We start from the raw sequence: 24025 nt of genomic DNA, 5'->3' as shown, positions 1-24025 counted from the left end.
TGCCACCTGAGATGGGGAAAAACCTCCCAACCTCCGACCTCCAACCTCGAACCTCCAATCTCCATCCGCCAAACCCCCACCCCCATCTCAACCTGATTGGTATGCAAGGGGGCGTGACGTGCCGCCTTTGGCCATCGGGGTAGGTAACATCATGGTTGAAATTGCAATCAAGGCAGCGCAGTTGGCGCAGCACAATCGCCATCAAACTCAATCAAGCTCACGACAGCCCCCGGATAACAACGGATTGGATGAAGCTCAGTAGAACTGGGGAACAGGAACTCCCATAGCCCGGTGATAAAGCTCGGCTAAACTGCGTCTACACTGGAGGCGAGGTGCCATCGGAAAATTTCATTAATTTTCGCTTAATGTCCGCCATGTGCGCAATTTCACTTCATTTGCTCGGGCTTCAGAGTGGTTTTGTGTATGCAAAAGTGTGTCTAGGTGGAAAAAGAACAGCGATTGGACAGGTGAAACACACAGAGCGGTTAAAAGAAGATTGGGGCTGAATTGTTATCAGGTTTGATTAGCTTTAAGAAAGCCCGATCGATGGGGATTTTCAAGGGGATTCTCTATAGAGAAAAGATAATTGAAATTTCAAGTGATTTCTTAAGAGATTTTTATAGGTTTTTGCTCAATTTAAGTTAGCCAACAATAACATTTATAAAAGAACCATTTCCATTTTTCCATAATATTTGGGTGGTTCTAAATAAAAGTCCCCTAAAAACATTGGTTACTTGGTAGCCAATATTAGAGGATAGAATATTTACTTTATAGGATATTTATTTTTGCTCTAATCCCCCTAAATTGCCCTCTTCCTAGCCTCCTATGTAGTTAGTCTTATAGCAGTTAATTTTTCTCATTTCATATACCCGCGACATTTCCCAGTTGATTACGAGCATTTTAATTGAGTCGTAGCTCTCATTCATCGCCCTCTTTGCCAGTGCGTGCAAATTAATTTATTAATGTTGGTAATATTTTTTTGCCCATCCTTCTTCTTCGCTGAAATTGGCAATTAAAGTGTCTGCGTTGCGAGGCGAAAAGCGAGGATGGGCAATGTGTCTTCGCCTAAGCCTGTCAAATGATTTTCCCCCACTCGTTGCCATGTGTCAACGGAGGACTGGGTTCTTAAATTGCCAAGTTTATTAATCAGAAGCAGCGCGGGAAATGTGACACCTGATAAAGTACAAGTTTTTATATTCGGTGGCAACAGAAGTCATAACATTATCTTTATCTGCAACTGCCAATTTGTAGCCTCCAACGAGGCATGGCAGATAAAGAGCCACCGGCGAGGTCCTCGGCTGTTTTTTTTTACTTTTCTTATATTTTCACCAGCCGTGCATATCTTTGCATTCGAAAGCAGGCAGTTCGCCCCTCGAGCTTTCATCCTCCAGCGCGGCAAGTAAACTCGTTGCCGCACCTCAGATTGCTCGCCAGTTGCAGTTGCACTCTTCGTTCCACCTGTCCAGGTGTTAACTCATTTGCGTGGCTCTTAAGTGACTCAATAACGACGTCTCAAATTGAGGACTCCCCGCAGAGGCTGCATCTCATGGATACACAGCCAGAAGTTGCAGTTCTTGGCTTGCGATTCGCAGCGACAAATTTGCAATGCGTGCCAATGTTTTAATTAATCGGGTAGATATGGAAACAGGTTTTTAAAGCATCTTGCAAAATAAATTCACCAGTACTTATCTTTAAATATTTGGTATATATTATTATTAATGTTGCAAAAAATATATATAAGCTGGTTTTGCTTTGCGCAGGGCTTAAGCTTTTGCTTTTTATTTCATTTTCATAAGTTTATATCTTTAGAAATAAGTTGCTTACTATTCCACTTTCGTGATTTTTCAAGTTTTTCTCATGAAAGAATGTATCTTAACAGAAAGGAATCAACAGAAATATGAAATATTTTAGCTCCAGCTTCCTGTTTTCTCGTCAGACAAGAGGTTATTTATCGCAAGCGATTTAGCAAGAGGTAAAGCCAAAAAATCTCTTTGTACTTCATTATTTGGCAAAGTTTCCTCCTAACTCATTTCCTCAACTTTAGCTTGCCTTCCATCAGTTGCAATGCGTCCCAGAATCCCAAGAGTTTGCTCAAACTCTCCGATTCGATTATGCTGGCTTCTGTTTCCTTTTCCTCTTATCTTTGCCACTTTCCTCCAGTGCAATCATGGCTGGGCCCAAAAAAGAAAATCTTCAATCCGAATTAGCTTCAATCAATACGTATGTTCAATATTTGGCAATGGCTTTCCTACTTTCTTGCTTGGGAAGCCCGGAATCCATTGTTAACAGCTTCATTAAGTCCATGGCAAAAGGATGGTCGTAAAAAAGGAAAGAGCTCTCGTCCCCTGCATAAGGGAAAATATTACAGCAGCCATAAAAATATTTGAGGGGAAAACTGCTGCTCAACATTGTACTTGTATTTCTTGCACGTATTTATCCAAGGAACTTGGCTGCCTCGCCTCAAGTTTTTCCACTCAAACCGCAGCGGAGAATGAAGAAATTCATTTGGTTCCCGCGTACCTGGATCTCGAGCCGAAGAATAAAGTTTCGACTTGACTGCATTTTAATCAAGCCAAGAGCCACGAACCAAAACCGAATTGAACCACACATTTTTGACCCTCTTGATTATTTCGAACTCCGGAGGGTTGTGAATTTCTCACTTTTCGGTGCTGTGGGGGTGTCAAAAAGTCATGGTCCCCTTGCCAAAGTCATAATAGCTAAGTTGCCGTTAAATTGCGGTGAAAAATGAAGAATATTTCTTGAGTGGCTGATAAGAACAGGGATGTAAATTTGATGGTGCCATAATTATTTGCACAAAAGGATGCTTCTTGAATGCTTTATTGTTAGAAATGACATTGCAACAACTTGCAAGTGCAATTTATAATAGATAGTAACAAACCAAGACTAATAAGCCAGCAAATAAGTTTGCCCCCGTATACTACTCTTAAAAAACAACTGCTTTAAAAGTTGTTCTTCGAAAAGTAAACGCTGAAACTCTATTTATATAGAGTGAAATGACATTAATGCAGCACGTAGCACAAGTTTCACATGTCAATTTTCCTAACAAATTCAATTTTTATTCGCTCATCTCACAGATTCGTTTGCTTCCGCCATGGGAAATGTGGTAAAAGGGCGATGGGATAAGAGGGCGGTTTTTAAGGTGGTAGAAAAGTGGGAGAACTTGGAAAAGTTCAAGCTGGCACCCACTTGAAGATGGCACCACAGACGTTGGGCCGCATCCCCTAAAATCGTCTGAGCCGCGATGAGCTGCCTTGGCCAACTCATCCTAACTTTTATCCCTTTCTCTTTCGCTCTGGCTCCCGCGGTTCCACGATTCCCCCTTTTTTCGCCCAGTGGAGCTGCTCTCACTTTGGCTGCCTTCCACTTAATCCATTGAAACAATAAGCAGCTTTGTTTGTTCTATCCACGACGACAGTCTCGCACTTTTCCTTCTGGACTTTTGTTTTGTTTCTGCACTCCTCGGGAATGGAAAGAGATGAAGCGATAAAGGAGAAAGAGATAGAGAGAAATAAATGCAGCCGCAGCAGTTTTCAGTTTTTACAAACTTTGGCCCTACGCCTCTTGTCTTCCTAGTTAATACCCTTCAAAATCAGTACTCAAAAGTTTTAAAAAATGTAATAGAACAATGTAATTTCAAATGAATTTTAGTCATTCTATAAATATTTTATATTCTGGTAGATAATTTTAAAAACTTTGAAGGAAAAGTTGGAAGTCCTTTAAGATTTTTTTGAAATATAAAAATAAATCATCCCTTAAAAAATATTTTTAGTGATCTTAAATATTGTGTTTCTTATTCACAACTTTTTTTTTTAAAGGACATCTAAAATTTCTTATCCCATGTTTATTATCCCGTTCTTTGGTGTTTTTCTGAAATTTTCTCCGCCATTTCTGCCTGTTTTTCCATTGTAGTCTCAAAGCGCGTCTGAAGTACAATGCAAACGGGAATGAAGACAAAGCCGGTACAAAATCTTCGCCGTCTGCTTTTGGGTGTTTCATTTAGTGCTAACCTCTGGGTGCCCGTGCCCCCCTCTGGCTACGCCCCTGTCCGCTTGCAACTCAACCCCCCTTTAATATCATCGCACTGGGATCCAGCCACAGCATCCCCTTGGCTAGCTTATGATGACAATGACTCTGAGGGGAGTGTTTTGGAAGACGGGGAGAACGGCAGAACGGCATCCCTTGGCAGTGATTACGAGTACTATAGTAGCTGCATGGTTTTGACTCCTCAAGGATCTATCCTCAGCTACCATGACGGTCCCTTAATGTGCATATGTGCGGGTATATGGCGTTTTTGATAAGAAAAAGGATACTCACAGGCATAGGTACTCGCATAGAGGAAGCTATGAAAGTGGTTTAGGGGTGTGTTAAAAGGAGGGCCAAGATGTGCCAAGAAGTTTCATTAAATTGAAACGAATGTGCGCAGGCTAAGTGGCGAAGATGATGGCTCATTATTGCTACATTTTCCGGGTGCAAATTGTAGGACACTTCATAAAAATTGCCTTGAATATGAAGCGTGCTATTAAGATACACTAAAAACTAAAAGCATCCAAAGGTGCAAGATACACTAAAAACTAAATTTCTGTAAAGGTTTAAGTGAACTAAAAACGCACTGAGTTCATTAAAATATTGTAGTCTCTGTAAATCTAGTTCAAAGCAAAATAGTTCCTAAATTCTTTAATGTATTAAAAGCTATACAAAAAAAGTAAACTTATGTATGAATAGTTCATTTGTCGAAAGTTAACTTCAAATATGTGAAATATTTTATATACTCCTATTTTATTTAAACGTCCTTGACTACAACCCATTTTTAATAAAAATCCAGCCATTATTAAAAATACTTCAACTAGCATTCATGAAAAACTTAATCACAAATCACATTTATTCATGCTTGTTGCAGCGCCGAACATAATGAAAACCTTGCTCACTCTCCCCATTTTAATCCTGCCACACACACACTATTCAATGGCCAGACTACAAAAGGCACTTTCCCCCGCTTTCCACCGACCATTTTCCAACCCATCGTGTGCACTGTCGCCACGGAAATCCGCCATGTTGGCTGCTGCTTTTGCTTCATGGGGAAACCTAGTGCACATTAGTACCGCTCACACACACTCGGGACAATAAAACTCGCTTCGCATTATTTAAATTTCAAGTTATATGTATATATATGTGTATAGAAAATGGTATTATTTTTTCTTTATACTGATTTACCTGCTTGGCACTAGCACAATAAGCCATAGAAAAGCGTTACAATGCCAAGCTGGCAGGGAAATAACAAAAGTTGCCAAGAATCAGCAAATAACTCTGCCAAGTTATGCCTCAGAAGGGGAACCCCCACTATTTTCCACCCGAATCCATGAAATTTTCTTTATGCGCTTGGCAAAAAACTTTTTTCTTGCCATTTCTGTGCAATCTGTTGAGCGAAAATGCTGTTTACTTCCCCCCACATTTTTTTGGCAAACTCTTTGACGCGTTGCGTCTGTGTTTCAATTGCAATATTTGCTTACAAGGGTTAAGGGTTAGCCTCTGCTACCTGTTTACAATTCACTTCGCTGCTCTTGAGAAATTACACATGCTTCACCCCCATTTTGGTATATATTTTTTTCTCCTTTATTTTCTTCGTATTTTTTCTCGCTGCCCCTGTTTTTTATATATATTGCTTGAATTTCTTTGTGTTCTTTGAGGGGGCAGGTAAATCGTCTGCTTTATTTGCCCGCTACTTCAGCCGACCTTCCACCGCCCGCAATATCCCCCTTTATTTTTTTGCAAAAAAAAGTACACACGCCTCTAATAAGCGTCCGTCAGCTTGGGGTTCCCCTCGTTTACCGCTTCGTGTTTGCCCCAAACCAAAAAAAGTGGAAAAAACAAGGAGGAGCACAACAACATGATTGGAATTTTCCGGTGCAGACATTTTTTGCAAAGGTAGTAGAAGGAAAAAATGCGACCCCTGCATTACTTCTTTACCTTTCTCTTTCCTCGGCCCTTTATTGATTTCTTTCAACTTTAACTATTTTTTGTGTGCATGTTTAGTGCAAGTTATAAGTTTAGGCATTTTGGTAGGTCTATAAATGAAAAAGCTAAACAGCTAAACCTACTCAACCAATATTTAAAGACTATAATGGTTTTCCTAGTACGATTATTAAGGGTTTCACATCTTAAAAGCTTAAGTAAATTGTAAATAAATAAATATTATAATTCTACAACACTTTAATGTGCTCTTAAAGCGAATGAATTTTGTGCCAGACTTTGGCCTTGCCCTGAGACTGCTTTTCCGGCTGATTGCATTTGAATGGCTTAACTGAAATCCGAGAGCCTTAAATTACGAAGGGGGAAGTCCCCCTTCCATATTTCTACACCACCCAAACCACTATCCATTAGTTGTAATAACAAAAGGCAAAAGTTTCGGCAAAACCGAAGGAAAAAGCCAAAACACAAACATGCCAACAAGGAAAACAAAAATTTCTTAACCTCCCTTCTACAATATATTCTCTGTGTGTTTCAGCTGGCATCAAGTATACGGACAACCAGCGTGTGATAATCCTGGTGAAGGATGTGAACGATGAGCCCCCGTATTTCATCAACCGCCCCCTGCCCATGCAAGCGGTGGTTCAGCTGAATGCACCACCCAACACTCCGGTTTTCACGCTCCAGGCCCGAGATCCCGATACCGATCATAATATCCATTATTTCATCGTTCGCGATCGAACTGGCGGACGTTTTGAGGTGGACGAGCGATCTGGAGTGGTGAGGACCAGGGGCACGGACCTCTTCCAGCTGGATATGGAATATGTCCTGTACGTAAAGGCAGAGGATCAGAATGGAAAGGTCGATGATCGCAGGTTCCAGAGCACCCCCGAGGAGCGACTCTCGATTGTGGGTGGCAAACGAGCTCCCCAGTTCTACATGCCCAGCTATGAGGCCGAGATCCCAGAAAATCAGAAAAAGGACTCAGAGTAAGTTAAAATAAAATTGGTAAAACAAACACACCCAAGTACCCGCAAATAAAATGCTAAATAGGAACACTCTAAAAAAATCATCATTGACTCTGGAACATATTTAAATATATCAAGCTCAATATATTGATGTTAAAAGAAAGTCGATTCCTATTAACACTATTAAAAGATTGTGAAATTTGGCAAAGTTCATCATTAATACCACTAATAGCATACTTGAAAAACTGATTTAATAAAAGAATTTCTTAACAGAAAAGGATAAGGTCACACTAATTTAAATCAGGAAATGTTGGTCCCACTTATTCTGTCCAAAGTGTGTTGGTCACACTAAACTACAAATTTAAGCATTTTCTTCCTGTGCATGTAAATTTCGGGGAGCTGCCAATAAAAGTTATGCATAACAATGTGAGCTAGACGACCATGTGTGTGTGTGCTCGTCCTGCAGGGTGGGGGTGTGTTTGTCTTCATTGAAATTCCGATGGGAAAACAACTGTCAAAAGGCAGTGGAGCGAGTGACAAGCACATACATGCAGAGCTTGAAGTGGCCTGTGGATGGACATAAAATATGCAAGCAAATTTTACATTTCCCTCTGCTAACTTTTTCCGTATCCGTATCCTTTCAGCATCATTTCGATTAAGGCCAAGTCGTTCGCGGACCGCGAGATTCGCTATACCCTGAAGGCCCAGGGCCAGGGGGCCGGCACCTTTAACATCGGACCCACGTCGGGCATTGTCAAGTTGGCCAAGGAGCTGGACTTTGAGGATCTGCGACAGCCGCACGTGTACTCACTGATTGTGACAGCCACCGAGGACTCCGGGGGCTTTTCCACCTCCGTCGATGTGAGTGAATGGAAAATCCTTGTCGAGTGGTTATGGTACAGAAAAGATGGGGAAAAAGCTTTTTCCTATATTCAGCACTTTAAAACAGAAATTGATGAAATTTAAATTCTGAAAGTGTATTTATGTATATATTTAAATCTGAGATAAACAAGTATTTGTTCGACTGGTTCCAAACCGAAAATATTTAGTAAACACATATATTTTGCTTAAATAAATATCTCACTTTTTCTTGATGAATGGCAATTTTTGTGTCGCCTTTAGGATTTCGGATAAATGAAAAAAGCTTTTACAAAATCTTTTCAGTAGAAATTTCTAAGTTAAACTTAAACTCACCTTATATATTTATATCTCAGCTCACCATTCGCGTTACGGATGTGAACGACAATGCCCCGAAATTCGAGCTGCCCGATTATCAGGCCCACAATGTGGATGAGGATATTCCACTGGGCACAAGCATTCTTCGGGTTAAAGCTATGGATTCCGATTCAGGATCGAATGCTGAAATCGAATACCTAGTGTCCGATGACCATTTCGCCGTGGATTCCAACGGAATTATCGTGAACAACAAGCAACTGGATGCGGACAATAATAATGCCTACTACGAGTTCATAGTCACGGCCAAGGACAAGGGTGAGCCGCCAAAGTCTGGAGTGGCTACAGTGCGTGTTTACACCAAAAACAAGAACGACGAGGAGCCCAAGTTCTCCCAGCAGGTGTACACCCCCAATGTGGATGAGAATGCAGGTCCGAATACTTTGGTTACCACTGTGGTGGCCTCCGATAAGGATGGCGATAACGTTAGGTTTGGATTCGTGGGCGGCGGCACTTCGTCGGGTCAGTTTGTCATAGAGGACATAACCGGTGTGATCCGACTGCACAATAAAGCCATATCCCTGGACAGGGACAAGTACGAGTTGAATGTTACCGCCATGGACGATGGATCATGTTGCGTCAATGGCGATCAGACTATCCACACTTCGACCGCCGTGGTTGTGGTCTTCATCACCGATGTCAACGATAATAAGCCGGTGTTCAAGGACTGCAGTACCTACTACCCGAAAGTCGAGGAGGGAGCTCCCAACGGAAGTCCCGTCATTAAAGTTGTGGCCACCGACGAGGATAAGGGTGTCAATGGACAGGTGAGCATCATAAACCATTTAATAATAAAAACCAATAATAGATTGTATCCCTAAACAAGGTTTGGAATATAATTCCATTCCACTTACAAAGTATCCCTAAAATAAAAGCTTTTGGCTGATATCAACTACAATTAATCCCAATTAAGCACTGGGAAATTTCCGTATAATTTGTGCATTAACTAATTTAGATGTACATGCTATATACACTTTTCCTATTACCAATATCAAAGTGCTCTTCAAGGCCTTTTATGATTATCCTTTCCCTAATTACTTTCCCCGTTCGGTCGGTAAACCCGATTAATTATACGTTATTTGTGTTTTGAGGCCAACGCAAACATGATTAACCACACCTAATTGAATTACCTGCATGTGTGTGTGGAAACGATAGGAGATTTCATGACGAGATTCGGTCATAATTTTCTTTTCGTGCCCGCCAAGTTCAATGCACTGCAAAGTGCATGTCGTGTGTGGAGGTCGAACGCCTCAACAGCTCTAATCGCAATTTGTGTCAATCATTAAACCATTTTGCATGTTCTTGCGACAGGTGAAATACTCGATTGTTCAGCAGCCGAATCAGAAGGGTACAAAGTTCACAGTCGATGAGGAGACGGGAGAGGTGTCCACCAACAAGGTCTTCGATCGAGAGGGAGATGATGGAAAATTTGTATCAGTCACTGTGAAGGCCACAGATCAGGGTGATCCAAGTCTGGAAGGCGTGTGCTCCTTCACTGTGGAGATCACAGACGTCAACGATAACCCCCCACTATTTGATCGTCAGGTGAGTGATCTAAATATCAATCTTAACTTCAAAAATGAAATACTTAAACCAAAATTTTTCTAGAAATACGTTGAGAATGTAAAACAGGATGCCAGTATTGGCACCAATATCCTGCGTGTCTCCGCCTCCGATGAAGATGCCGACAACAATGGAGCTATTGTATACAGCCTGACTGCCCCCTTCAATCCGAACGATCTGGAATACTTTGAAATCCAGGCCGAATCTGGTTGGATTGTACTAAAGAAACCGCTTGACGTAAGTGTTTGCTTTTCACTTGGCCTTTAGACTTCTCAAAACATATATTACCCCAATTATGAGTTTGCCAAATCCCAACTAACCAAGTATTTTACTTTAAGTTCAAACTTTTAATTTGAAAAAAGAACTATATAATTTTACTAACTAATTCAATGACAGATGCTTAGCATCTACCAAGCTCTAGTCAGTTTTAGCGGCTTGTACCTATATCTATCTATCTTATTAAGTTTTTTGATTTTCTTTCAAACTGCACCTTTATTTTCATTTTTATTTCAATATTTTACAAGTCCGCAAAATAGTCTTAGGTGAAATAGGTTATGATGTGCCAGCAGTGCAATTTTTTTTGCCACATCCATCGAAATCTGCGTTTATATAAATTAAGCAAATATTTTTAGTTGATTCCCATTGTTTTGTTTAGTTTATAGTGCGTAAAATTGGCCAAAGAAAGAAACCTACCACGTGCAAAAATGCCAAGAAGGCAAATTGATTTTTAACATTTTTTGAAACAAATCAAAACTAACACGAAATAAAACGAAAACCCTGAGTATCAGAAGTTGGGATAAATATGCTTATAACAGTTCAGCTGCTTTTTTGTTGGTGCCAGGTTTATAGGCTTAAGAAAAATGTATATACCATAAAATTTCAGAACGAATAGTAAACCCCAAAACGATCACGAATATTTTTGAGCATCGTTGTAATCAATTTTTGAAGGTTACTATATAACCAAAAAAATTTTTTAAATATCATAATTTTGTATTGCCTCTTTTTAATTTGTACCCAAAAAAAAATCTCCCAAGAAAATCCCAAAAACAAAATGAAACAAATACTTTTTGTCGAGACTATGCAATTTTTTGAACGTCTCTTGCTGCAAGATTTCAGTATTTTTGCCTTAGCTTTAATTTACATTTTTGAAACCAATGTTTACATCCATTTTTGAAGAACATTTCATTTTGCATGCCCATGAAAAATGAGGCCAAATATTTGTTTATGGATATTGTTAGGATATATTAAAGTATTATGATTTTAACTGCACCATTATTCTTTTGTTTTGTCTAATTTGTTAACTATTTGAGAAGGAAAATGATCAAGGCATTTTAATGGTTTCAATTTTAATTTACTGTTTATCTTTACATATCCAAAATTATGGTACTCGAAAAATAAAACAATTTAGGGTTGTTATCCAGTAAGTAAATAAAATTACTGTAACTGTGCTAACCCCCTAAAAAATCATATTAAAAACAAAGACCTTAAGCTAACCTGAAAAGCAAAACTAACTCAAGGAACATACTATATTTCATTAAATGTAAATAGTTGAGACACTATAAGTTTCACTTCATCTCAGGGAAACTCCAAAATAGAGAAGGAAATAGTCTCGTCAAAATAAACAAATCATTTATGTGAACCGACCAAATTCCTTGTAACAATGCTATTGCCCATACTAATCCTTCCCCTTTCCCAAATGTTTAAATATATATCCCTTATTTATCAAGTGTTTTGTTATATATTTAATTTGTTTTGAGTTTCATATATTTCAAACGCCATTTGATTGAAATAAAACATATAAACAACGATGTCATCAAATACGTGTGCATAATGTTGGCAGAACAACCTTTGTAATCAAACTTTTTTATAGTCTACATTGTAGACTCTACAATAAGCTGATATATATTTGAAATATAAAACAATATTTTATTTTACAAACAAATTCACAAATTTTGCCCACTGTAGAAGTTTACGTTTCAAAAGTTGTTCTGTTAACATTATGTACATATCAAATACGTAATCGTAACGTGAACCCAATACACAACCCAAAACGTAACCAATGCTAACATTTGGGTTCGGTTCTCGACTACTCCTTGCAATGTTAACCCACGTTTTGCTGTTGACGCTAACATTTTGGCCCCAAACTGTACTACTGCTTCAATCAAAATTCACCCAATCAATCAAATCAATCAACAGCGTGACAGATATCGCTTGAGGGTTAGCGCCTCCGATAAGGGCACTCCCGCCTCGGCCGCCGATGTCGACGTTGAGTTAGATGTCGTCGATCGGAATAATAAGCCTCCCATTTGGGATAAGAGCATTTACGGGCCGATTCACATACGCGAGAATGTCACTGTGGGTACGGTTGTAACATCGGTTAAGGCAAGGTTTGTATAGCCAATGAGAATTCAACACCTAACACCAAAACTAATACTAAACCTAACTTGCGAGTCTAACAGCTGTCGGTCCTTAAAAACCTAGTTTAGATACCATTTTTGAGAATAACAGTGGAATAACAATTGGCTAACCTAGGATTAAGTTTTCATGTATTTTTAACATACGGTCTTTTCACTGTTACAGGAGCTTTGCCATGCAAAGGCTCGTTTTTTGGCATATCGTAAGAGCATTTAGCGAATACGGCAACCAAAAGTCCTTAAAAATCTGTAAATCGAATTTAAAATGGGAAAATTTCAAAATATTGAAAACTTTTGTTGCCGGTGTGTATTTGATTTTGATGCGAGCAATCAGTTTTTTAATACGGTTGCCCCTCAGGATCTTTTTGGATTTTGCCGAGTCTTCTCCCTATCTCTCCACCAAAAACACGCATTACCAATTGGATCTGTGATTTCCCTTCAAAGACTCAAATCCCCTACATGAAATTAATGCCTGGAATATTGTGAGAATCGTAATGAAATTTTTGGTGTTGGTTTTCATTTGAAAAATACGCTTCTTTACCATGATAAATCGCCCTATAATTACATAAGCCAAACAGGTTGCAGTTTAGTTGTAAGCTAGAGGAATAAAGGTAACTACACAAAGTGTTCAAAAATGTTAAAAAGCAATAGTCGAAACGAAATCGATAAGAATTATAACCGCAGCAAACTGTGTAAAGTATGCTATGAAAATTGTATTTATAAAATGCACAAAACCCTATATTAGTTTATTAAATTAAATATTTAGTTGTCATTTTCATTTTAATGCTACAAATATTTACTCAAAGAATATAATATTTCTTTTTGAAGGCTAGGGTCGAGACTATATTAAATATTTTGCACTGCATTTGAAAATACTTTTTAAATAAGGCCTTAAGATTTAAATACTTTCTGTTTTCCCGTTTTTCAATTAATTTCGAACTTTTTTAACAAGAGGTGTTGGTTTACTATTTAATTTTGATTTTTAACCAAGAAACAATGTTTATATTTACAACTTTTTTAAACATGCTTTAAAGGTTTCAACTATATATTATATATAATTTTGTTTTTTGCCTTTTTCCTGAACAAATATCGTAATTACCAACCAATATCGACGCGTCTGTCATTTTTGCAACGCCTTGCTTGATTTTGAAAATAAAAACCAAACGATTTTTGAAAATATTGATCGTGAAATGTATATAAAATACAGCGCGAGACATACAAGTTAGAGGCCATGGCCCAAGACAAGGGCTATCCGCCATTATCGCGTACTGTTGAAGTACAAATCGATGTGGTCGATCGTGCCAACAATCCGCCCGTCTGGGATCATACTGTCTATGGGCCCATTTATGTCAAGGAAAATATGCCCGTTGGCGGCAAAGTCGTCTCGATCAAAGCCAGGTCTGTTCATTTTTCGTGCAAAAAGTTTATCACAAAAAAAAAACCAAAAATGAAATAAATTTCATTCCATTTTGCTTAGTTCATTTTTAAGAATTACCATATATTTTTAATATAATTCTAGATGTTTTTTTTCGGTCATACATTATTGGTTATTTGTCTCATGTCTTGCCGTTGATTTCTGTGTGTTCTGAATGTTTGCTCTAGATGTTCCTTAGATATTGCAATTGCCTTTGAATGGTGTTTCTGAATAGTTGCGTAATAACGCTCTCTAGAATCTTTAGTTATTTTATGTGATCACCCGACTAGTTTCCACTTACCCCATATCATCTCTTCCCATAGAAACCTCATCATTTATAAAAGCACTCCAAACTGCACCAGTGATATATACACACCCTATATATGCTAAAACTGCACAAGACACACATGTATATTAAAAAGCACAAACTTATATATTTTTTTATGATACTCAAACTTAATTTTTATAATAATAAATATTCTTTTAACGCTAGGAATTCATGTTAAATCAGCTAGCTTATAACTACTTAGGTATATTAAAAATAATATAAAATTGTAGGTTAAAATATTGCCTAAAATATTTATTGCTATATTCAATATTGCCATATATTAAACTTAATATTTAAATCACAAATTGAAGCCTTCATATGTTGGCTCTTTTTAGAGAAAGCTCAAAATATTTTTGTTTTTAAAATCCCAGTTTATTTTGCCAAGGATAATCGTGGCTTTGTTGAAAAAGTATACCTCTTTTTCCATTTTGGCTCATGCAAGTGCTGCATAAACTTGAAATGGCATGCAAGTTGGCTTTGTCGCCAACCTTTGCCGCATGATGAGCTGGGTCAGTTTCAATTACCTGCCACTTAGTGGAAGCCTGAGGCAAAAAATAAAATATACAAGGCGCCTCCTGAAGAGCAAAGAGGGATCGCAAAAAAATGGAAAGTTTATTTTAAACAAAGTTTTGTTTTTTATAATTGCAATTAAAAAACTTGGAGCAGCGGACTTTAATGACTTTTGACCCCCCGCGACACTATTCTGCCCTGGATCTCCCCGGGCAGCGTTTTATCTTCGTGGCAAAGCAACCACATGGCACTGGCATTTTAATTATGCGTCAGTCCGAGTCAGTTTTTTATAATATCCAATCCTATTTTTTACCATGCACTCTCCACCCTATCTTGCCGCACTAAAAGCAAATGCACTTAAGCCGAAAGGCCACGTTAAAAATAAAAACAAACGTAAATAGAGTATTTAAAATAAAAAATGCGAATATACTGCACATACGCACCTGCACACATCTGAGCCTGATTCTGAATCTGTATCTGCTGTTTAGCGTTAGTTTAGTGCCCTTAAGTACACTTCCTTTCTGTTCCCCAGCGCAATATTAAAGGAAATTACAATCTATTAAACGTGCCTGGGTTCTGCTTTCCGTTCTTCTTTTCTCGCCTCTGTTCTTTATGTGTTTAAATTATTTCGAATGAAAAGCATTTTCATCCTGAGTTTTCTTCTCGCAATTATCTGGTCATGTCCCAGCACAGAAATTTGTTAACAATATGTATATATACATTGGGCGCCATTAGGAGAGGGTTTAAGTGTTTGGGAGGGGGCGTGTTGAAGGACTTCCCAGCGTGCGCGTATATCATAATAATTGTGTTTGCTCCTGGGGCGCCGCGAGTCCTTAAGGGCTCCGAAAACAAACGCAACAAGGTCGAGGGCATAATACATATACCTATATATTTCTATAGAGATCTCGTAGCTAGAAGTGTTGATTTTAACTCTATGATTTTTTATAATTCTTTCGAGTGAACAGAAATTAGCTTAGGCTTTAAGCAAACTGCAAACGACCTGCAAAACATACCTTATGTGCTCAATGTACAGAAGCAAATAAATACATCATTTTCAAACACTTTATTTTAGGTTTTCCAACACAATCAATGAAATTAAAATCAACTCACACCAACCAATCACAGAACAACTACAAGACAAAAAGAAACCTCCAAGAAAATTTCATGCAATCCACAAATTTCCCAACCATTTTCCCCATCCAACCATTCCGCCATGAGTTTTTTGTTCGCAACAATAATTTTTTGTGCCGTTTTTTGTCCTTGGCAACATTTTGCGCAGTCCTGACAGTTTTCATTTATTCTTAAGACCCGTTCTTAAGGCTTTTTTTCGCCGCCCCCTTCTGTCAGCTGCAAGTGTTGTCCAGGCTCAAATAATATACACATATATTTAATATATACAGTACGTATATACTTTGCTCTTTTTTTGCGCCTAATTTGTTTTTCATCATCATGTGCCGAAACCCATTCCCGAAACAGCCAAATGGCAATTAGATTTTTTGAAGCCATTTGCTGCATATTCGGTTTGTTTTTTTCGGTTTTCACTTTTTTAACTGCACAGAAGTCGCTTTAAGAAAATTTTGTTCTGTACGAATTTTTAAGGCGCACAAAGCAAATTTTTTGGCCGCACATAATTTTAGAGCAAGAATTCCATTCATGCGTCGTCTTTTTGTATTTTGTCCTGTCGCATGTGTTAAAAAATTAAACAAAGACGTATTTTTGTGTGTGTGAATGTATGAATGTTTTTTGGAGCAAGAGAAAGTTGGGTATATATTTTTAATGAATATATATTTCACCCTTATTCATACCGTTCTCTTGCTCCTGTTCATATTTTAAATTGATTTTTGATAAACTAAATATATTTTAACAATTTACTTTGAAGTATAAACATAATTTGATGTAGCAAGTATCTAACAACAGTGTACTTAAAATGATTTAAATACCCTTTACTAATGCTATCTACTCTTTCACACTTGACCTTTGGCCACAACGTCTGCAGTTCTGGTATTGAAGGCAATCCCACAGTTTTTTATCGATTGATGCCCGGGTCAACGGCCCAAACGAACAAATTTCACACGTTCTACTTGCAACAAAGACCGGACAACGGCGATACTTGGGCTGATATAAAAGTCAATCATCCGCTGGACTACGAAAGCATCAAGGAATACAATTTAACCATACGTGTTGAGGTAAGTTTGGCCAAAAAGAGGGAAAAAAATCAGGAGGAGAAACCCCTAGCGAATTCAATTTAAAGTTGCCAAATGTTTGCACAATTCTCAGACGGCAGCCGAAAGTTTTCAAGTCGGTCTTAGGCCCAATTAGACATGTATTTGACTTTTGTATTTGAGAATGACTGCCAAATACGCTTGTAATTATTTGATTTGAAAAGTTTTAATTACTTGCGCGAGTTTCCTGCCCGGAAAATGCAAATGCGAGCTCTGGTTCGTTTCAAATTCATTAGAAACTAACTGATTGAGTGACTGAATGCCGGATTGACTGACTGACGGCCCGCGGCTGAACGGTAATCAATTGCATTCCCAATCAATGTCAAGTTTTAGCGTTTCCTCATTAGTTTGGCCATTCAGCGAAGGACAAATTGAATGCCAGACTAAATAAACCGCCTGCTGAAATATTAATGGGAATTCCGCTGCCAGCCGCAGTTCATTGCGACAAACTTGCCTAATGAAATGTTATAAAAATGCAATTGCGAAAATTGCGATTCACACGATTTTGCACACGATGATGTGCAGGTAATTAAATATCACAAGGTTTCGGTTTCATTGCCTGAAAATGGCCCACTAAAAGCTAATGGTGTCCTATGGGCTTTAAACGTTTCATGGGTGTGAAAAATAGTTTCCAAATGAATTTGAAAATAGTTTGCGGTTTTAGGGAAGCCATGAATGCATATATTTCCGCATATTAGTTTGACAATAAATTCGTATGAATTTTTAATTCACTTTTTTGTTAGGTTATGCGGTGGGAAAACATGTCAAATATATTTTTTGTTTGACCTGCGGTTGGTGCTGAAGTTGTTTAAAAATTTAGAATTGTAAATATTTTGCCGATAGAAATTATAAAATTATAAATTATATGCAAACCGATTATAAAAAATAATAAACATCCTACAAATATTTTATTTCATAGTAAATAAATATAAAATTTATATAAAGGATGAGCCTTAATTCACTTCCAATTAAATTGGCGCAATAATTGTATACATCACGGTTCTAGAAACATTGTGTGACATAGAATTCATCTCTTACCGACCACTAATCAAAGTTCTTGGCCCAAACCCCATCTTGGTCAATAACAAGTCTAATTAAGGCCCTGGCAAAACGCATGTGTTTACTCAGGAAAATGGAACGAACATAAAATAAATAATTCATATCGGCACTCCTCTCCATCAGAGTCCTGGATGCTGTCGACAGTAGTGTAAACATGTGTTTATATATATGCATTCATATATGTATATCGATTTCATATACATTGATTAATAACCTAATGACGAAATGGGAATGCCAAATATTGGGCAAATAAACGTATTGGACAGGAATATTAGCAAGGCCAATCGACAATCTGGTCATAAAACAACTAATAAATGACAAGTTGCCAGTGAGATTTGTTCGATTGATTGATGGCAAGTGTGTAATCAATCATCTGACAAAGGGTGAAACCGACATTTAGATGAAATACCCATCAGCACAATTAAAGAAAAAAAGGTTTATTCTGCCCTAAAGAATTTGAAATATTTTTTAATCAGCCAACTTTTATTGCAAATTAATATACAAATATTTTGTGAGGACCAAAAAGCGTAATTAAAAAACAAAAAAATTGTATACCCGTTTTTAAATTGAGTTGCCTTCATTCTTTTCCTTTTTGCAGAACAACGGGGCCCAACAACTGGCATCGGAAGCGACCGTTTACATAATGCTCGAGGATGTTAATGATGAAATACCTTTATTCACCGAACGCGAACAGGAAACGGTGCTCGAGGGCGAACCGATTGGCACCAAAGTGACACAAGTGAACGCCATCGACAAGGACGGCACATTCCCAAATAATCAGGTGAGCACCAGCAGAGCACCCTCAGCACCCCCTCGAAATGGAGGGAAATCGGGAAAAATCGGGGGAAATCGGCGGAAATGCCAGATGATTGCCATAGCCAATTAAAAGGGAAGGGAAAAAAGCGAACTAAGTGACTGACCGAAAGGTGAAAAGTGGGGAAAATAAACCGATTAAAATGTCTTATCAAATAGCAAAAATAAACCTAGGATGCTTTAAAGGGGTTTTTCAAATTTACACAATACAAAAGAGATTAAATTATTGCTTTAATTGTTTAGTGTTTTTCCTAAGAAATCCAACTAAAGCATCTTAAATTTAATTTCCAAGGTTTTAGAAAATCAAAAATCTCTTTAAACCCTTCATCTCGGCATTCCACCCAAAGAAGCCTTCTTAAATCCCCTTAAATTACCATTATCATCGCCATCTTCGTGTTTTGCACAGTTTCTGCATCCAGCAAGGGTTCTTCGCCCACCCCATCTTAATTTATCTCACCCCACTTTCACCGACCCTTTCACGCCTTTGTAATTGTTTTCTGCTCCTTCGCTGACCACGTCCTTCGTCCATTTGGCCATCAGCTGGCAGCTGGCTAATAAATGTCAAAGAGTTAACATTTTTGCACGCCTTCCAAGTGTGTGCTAAGCCCTTGCTGAGGGACCGAGATGAAGGGGGCTTTGTGGGTAAAAAACTAATGCAAAATGCAGAACGCGGTTGTCCGCAGGCGATGGCTTTTGTGATGAAAGGTGGGCGGGCGATGGGCGATGGGCGAAGGGTCGGGTCTTTCAGACAGACCCCTCAAGCAGCTCTTGCGATTATAATAATATGGCACTTTGGCGTTGGTCATTCTTTGTTTTTTCTTCTTTTTTTTTTGTGTCCTCAAGCCAAGTAATTTGCATGTACGCGCGAAATGTCCGCACTAATTAGCGTTTTCATTTATACTACCGCCCTGCCCCCCAAAAACGGTCACGTGATTTGATTATCATCATCGTTCCTCTTTAATGTCCAAGGCAGTAATTAAATTTCTTTCATTTCCTCACTCTCGGTACCCGAGTTAAATTCTTAATTTGTCCCTTTGATGTTATGCATGTATGTGTGTTGCATGTTTTAATTAACCCTACAATCGAGCAGAAATAAACCAGGGTATTTTGTTTGTTTCAGGTGTACTACTACATTGTCGATTCGCCGCGAAACGAGGGCAAGGAATTCTTCGAAATCAACCTGCAAAGTGGAGAGATATTCACCAAAACCGTTTTCGACAGGGAGAAGAAGGGCGCCTATGCCCTCGAAGTGGAGGCCCGCGATGGAGCGCCCTCGGCGAGACCCAATAGCAACGGACCCAATTCAGGTGAGCGATAAATATCGAACTTTCACCCGGCTGTTTTTATTAGCCAAAACAGAAAAAAACCCAGGTTAAATACAGTGCTCGCTGAAACTGAGAGGGTATAGTTTACTTATATGTTGCCCAGCAAAAAAATATGGACTTAAAAACCCCAATTGATTGAATGTTTTTCAATAAGTATTATTTCGTTACCAATACCCACAAGAAAATATAAAAAATGTTCTTTACGCTTCCACATTTTTCATTCATCATTACTTTTTAATACCAAATGGTTTTATCGCTGATAATATTGAAAACTCATTTTATTTTTAATGTTCTTCTCGCTGATAATATTGAAAACTCATTTGATCCTTAATATGTCCAAGCTATAAAAATCATTTTATTTTTAATGGTCTTCTTGCTTATAATATTGAAAACTCATTTGATCCATATTATGTCCAAGCTAAATTTTCATATTATTTATGATGTTTCGCAGCCTTGGTTATTTGTACACAAACAAGCCCTAAAAACTGGAAATGAAGTCCAATCATGTATATTTTTTAACTTTATATTTATGCAAAGTGGCAAACTTTTATCGGTCCAAGATTGCAAAATGCATAATGTAGTTTGGAAGCGAATTGCTGAGTTCTTGAGTGCCACCGAAATTCGCTACAAATGGCAGCAAATAAATTTAACTCGAAATTCCCCGAAAACCAGAACCGAATTCGCTCTCCAAATATTGACTAGCTCGTCTGTGTGAGTGTGAGAATGTAGTTGTGTAAGTGGATCTATGTGTGTGTGTGTGTGTGAGGGCCGAGTGTGTTTAGTCGAGTGCATTTGGGGCATTTTATTTATGCGGCATGTTGGCCAGGCATTTGCCACATTTGGCGCGGCGGACATCAAAAACATTTTACGTCAGCCGGGCCTCCTGAGTTTGAATGGTTAGCTGGTTGGAAAAATATTTGACATAGGTGCGGATTGTTTACGGGGTTAGAACAGATTGCCAGGATGTCAGGGGATTCGCGAAACTAAAAGCATTTAAGTTGGATGTGATTTAAAGGAATCACTTAACCGAATAAATAAAAGTGCGTGCGTAATTTATAGGCCCTATTCAAAAGTAAAATGACCTAAATTACAGAAATCTACTTTTGCTCAGCAAGTTAAAAAACAAGTCTTTAAATTTGTATAAATGTTATCCAAAGAAATACGTATTTATAATTAGTTGCCTTAACCATACTTGGGTGTTCCATTTTTGAGCTCTGTGCACACTATCCAGAAGTAACAAAAAAATATTTGTCCTCTGAATCCAAATAATCAATTAAGCGAGTGTCTGAAATGTCATTTTCCAAATTTGATTCGCAACTTTTGGCATGTAGCATGTTGCTCCTGTTTTTCATTTGTTACACATTTCTATGGGTAAGCCTTGGCGTCATTGTTATTTGCTGTTCATTAAAAATTGCCCCTGAAATGGCAATCAATTTTCTCCGCTGCTTCGCTTTCCGCACTGTGGATTTTTATATATATATATTTTTTGTTTTTTGTTGTGCTCCGGCAGTCTGTGAAAATGCTTTTCAATTGTTTAATACGTCACTAAGCCGTACATAAGCTCGTGGCAAATGGAAACAGCGAAAAAATAGACTCGCTAGCGGGCCACATTGAAAATGATGTGCAATCAACATGAGCTGGGCTTTTGGCCATGAAAACGAAAATTAAAAAGTTTCCATGTTTGTTTGGCAGGGGGAAAGAGAGACAGAGATGTATATGCAAATTACAACAGTTGCTTACAAATATTGATATTCATGTTGAGTGAAAAAGTTGTGGCAAGGTTTTTTGGGTTTTCCAGAAGGCTGGCCGCTTTTCCGGTGGCTCATTTTTTAAGGCCGGGTTCTGGCAACAGCTTGTGGCTTCGCAATTTCCCCGGCCAAAACAAACAGGCCTCGCTGAGTTGGGATCTTGTTTAGGAAAAGGCAATAAACTATTGTTAAAAGCCTGTACCCTGCGATGATTTGTTTTTCGTTGCTATTTTGTTCCGACATCGGTTTGGGTTTCGTTTTCATTTTCTGCTGATGCAATGCAAAAGTTTTTCGGCTTTTATTTATTGTTTTTAATTGTTGTTGCCCTCTTTGTTTTTACACGAAAACACAAACCAATATTTATGCGGTATACTGAATTGTTTTGACTGAATGAAAGCCGAAGCTCTTTGCTGGTATTTACATATGAAATTGAGTGAATTTCAGGCATCAATAGTTTTGCTACATTCATAGCATTGATTTGACCCAGAAATGCCAACTTTGTTGATGATGTTGTTGAAAAAAAATAGGCATCCAAAAATATGTTTCTTGCTAATCTTCTTAGAAATTTGCAAATCCTTATCCAACAAAATTGTCAAGTAGAAAAGTTGCATACCTTTATTATACCCTTTGATCGTTGAATAAAAGGGTATATTGTATTCGCCGAAAAGTATGTAAAAGTCGTTTCCGATCCTATAAAATATATATATTCTTGATCAGTTCATATCCTTCTATTCGTCCGTCCGTATTAATGCTAAGATCCGGAAACTATAAAAGCTAGAATGTTGGGATTAATAATGCAGATTCTAGAGAATCTTCCGCAGCGCAAGTTTATTTCAGCAGGGTGCTTGGCACCAACATTTTCAAAGATTAAAATTTAAAATAAATTGTATTATATTTCGCTATTTAATTCCTACCGGCACTCTAAAAATTGTTAAAATTGGACCATTAGTCAGTAAGCTATGACCTTAAATGTAAACATCGATGTTTCTTCGCCTCTACTCAAAGGTTAATTTATTTCGAATTTAGTTAGCTAAGTAAGGGGTATCTGATAGTCGAGGCACTTTACTATTATCTGTTGTCCACCTTTAGTTTTTCCAAAGCAACTTGAAAAATTAAACATTTTTATTGAAGCACTTACTTTGACCAGTAATTTAATTGAGTCCATCATATTAAGGACATTCTCCGACCTTTAGGAAAATAAATTGAAATGGTTTTCTTTGAGAATGTTTATTTCTCTAAACTACAAAAATCCTTGTGCTACGTTTGTGCAATTTGATTTAACTATTTTCAAATTCTTTGTCGTGGCTCTGGCCTTTGTTCAATTTTGCTTCAATATTTGTCTATCACTCCTGGCGCTTTGTATTGGCTTTACTTTTTGTATATTTGCATTCGCTTTTTTATTTTTGCATTTATTGTGTCTTGATGCTCCGGCGGTGCTTTGACTGCATTTGTGGACAATTTCGCTTTCCTTGATGGCGTAGAGTTTTTCCACCCACCCATTGTGCGGTTTCCCTGGATTCCGTTTTGCATTAGTGCCGGGCAACGCCTTTTATTTGGCCTTTGTTATTGTTTGGCTTTGAGCATTTCTACTTTTTGTCCTGCGACCTTGTGACCCATTTAAATGCCAACCGTTTTGCCACAGCTGCGTTTCGGCTTGCATTTTCCGCTCCATTTGCAAACAGACCCGAAGCGAAAAATCATTTGCCTAAATAACAAACATATCTGTTATCCCACACGCACACAGTTGGGCAAACCCAGAAATCACACACAGATGCAGAGGCACTGAGAGAAATTTAAGAGGAGATTGGAAACGATATGTTATTGAAATAAAATATTAAATATACGATTTAAGGGGGATAAATGTAGTATAATAAAATGCCTAATAGATTCCGTAATGTGACTTTTTTAAGGAAGTCCCCACAATGTTTTTAGAACATACACATTTAAAACCATTTAAAAATCCTTGTCCTTTTTAAAGTTAAATATTTTTTTCTCTACACAGTTATTGATGTCTTGTTTTTCCTGGCTGCTTTTCTTGCTTTCCTTTCCGTTTGTTGTTTGGTTATCTGTGGAACGTGCTCTTTTTAGTTATGCATACTTTTAGGCTTAGCAGCAGCCCCTCTGCACGTACCGCATCCTTTTGGCTTCCTGGGGCATAAATGCGCCAACGGGGAAACCAAAGCACCAGACAAACAAAACATGACAAATGTCGGAAAGTTAAATTTTAAGCCTCACCGGGCAGTATAAAAGAGTTATTCAGGAATATAACCCTTCGATGGAAAAATATTATTTATCCAGGGACCGAAAATTGAGTCACTGCCGGCGGCGTATTAATCCCTTCCCTTTTTCGGTACTCGTAAAAATCGCATTAAATAAAATAAGCAGAATTTGCATGACATACTCGAGTGAAAGGCCTCGGGCAACCTTAACAATGGCCCAATTG

At 38.1% G+C, this 24025-nt stretch overlaps 2 protein-coding genes across 11 annotated transcripts in view; one reads left to right on the top strand and one right to left on the bottom strand.

Annotated features, from left to right (window-relative positions):
• Positions 1-24025, top strand: part of CadN (neural cadherin) — a 131427-nt gene that overhangs the window by 52378 nt on the left and 55024 nt on the right. For 6 of the 10 annotated variants that reach the window (XM_070996219.1, XM_070996229.1, XM_070996224.1 and 3 more), the window contains 9 exons: positions 6524-6974; positions 7598-7814; positions 8168-8953; positions 9498-9731; positions 9795-9986; positions 13371-13561; positions 16412-16601; positions 18295-18477; positions 19630-19816. In XM_070996219.1, coding sequence (XP_070852320.1) covers positions 6524-6974; positions 7598-7814; positions 8168-8953; positions 9498-9731; positions 9795-9986; positions 13371-13561; positions 16412-16601; positions 18295-18477; positions 19630-19816 — 2631 coding nt within the window. Of the gene's footprint in view, positions 1-6523; positions 6975-7597; positions 7815-8167; positions 8954-9497; positions 9732-9794; positions 9987-11945; positions 12137-13370; positions 13562-16411; positions 16602-18294; positions 18478-19629; positions 19817-24025 lie in introns of all 10 variants that reach the window. The other 4 variants (XM_070996231.1, XM_070996225.1, XM_070996227.1 and 1 more) reach the window with 1 other exon arrangement.
• Positions 23577-23783, bottom strand: LOC118879747 (uncharacterized). Its single transcript, XM_036822671.3, has 2 exons — positions 23714-23783; positions 23577-23662 (listed from the first exon to the last, which is right to left on the bottom strand). The coding sequence occupies exons 1-2, from the start codon at positions 23781-23783 to the stop codon at positions 23577-23579; spliced, it is 156 nt and encodes a 51-aa protein (XP_036678566.1).

This window comes from Drosophila suzukii, chromosome 2L, assembly GCF_043229965.1.
Source record: "Drosophila suzukii chromosome 2L, CBGP_Dsuzu_IsoJpt1.0, whole genome shotgun sequence".
Classification (NCBI taxonomy): domain Eukaryota; kingdom Metazoa; phylum Arthropoda; class Insecta; order Diptera; family Drosophilidae; genus Drosophila; species Drosophila suzukii.
Note: the sequence above shows the minus strand (reverse complement) of the source record. Positions and strands in the feature narration are given on the sequence as shown.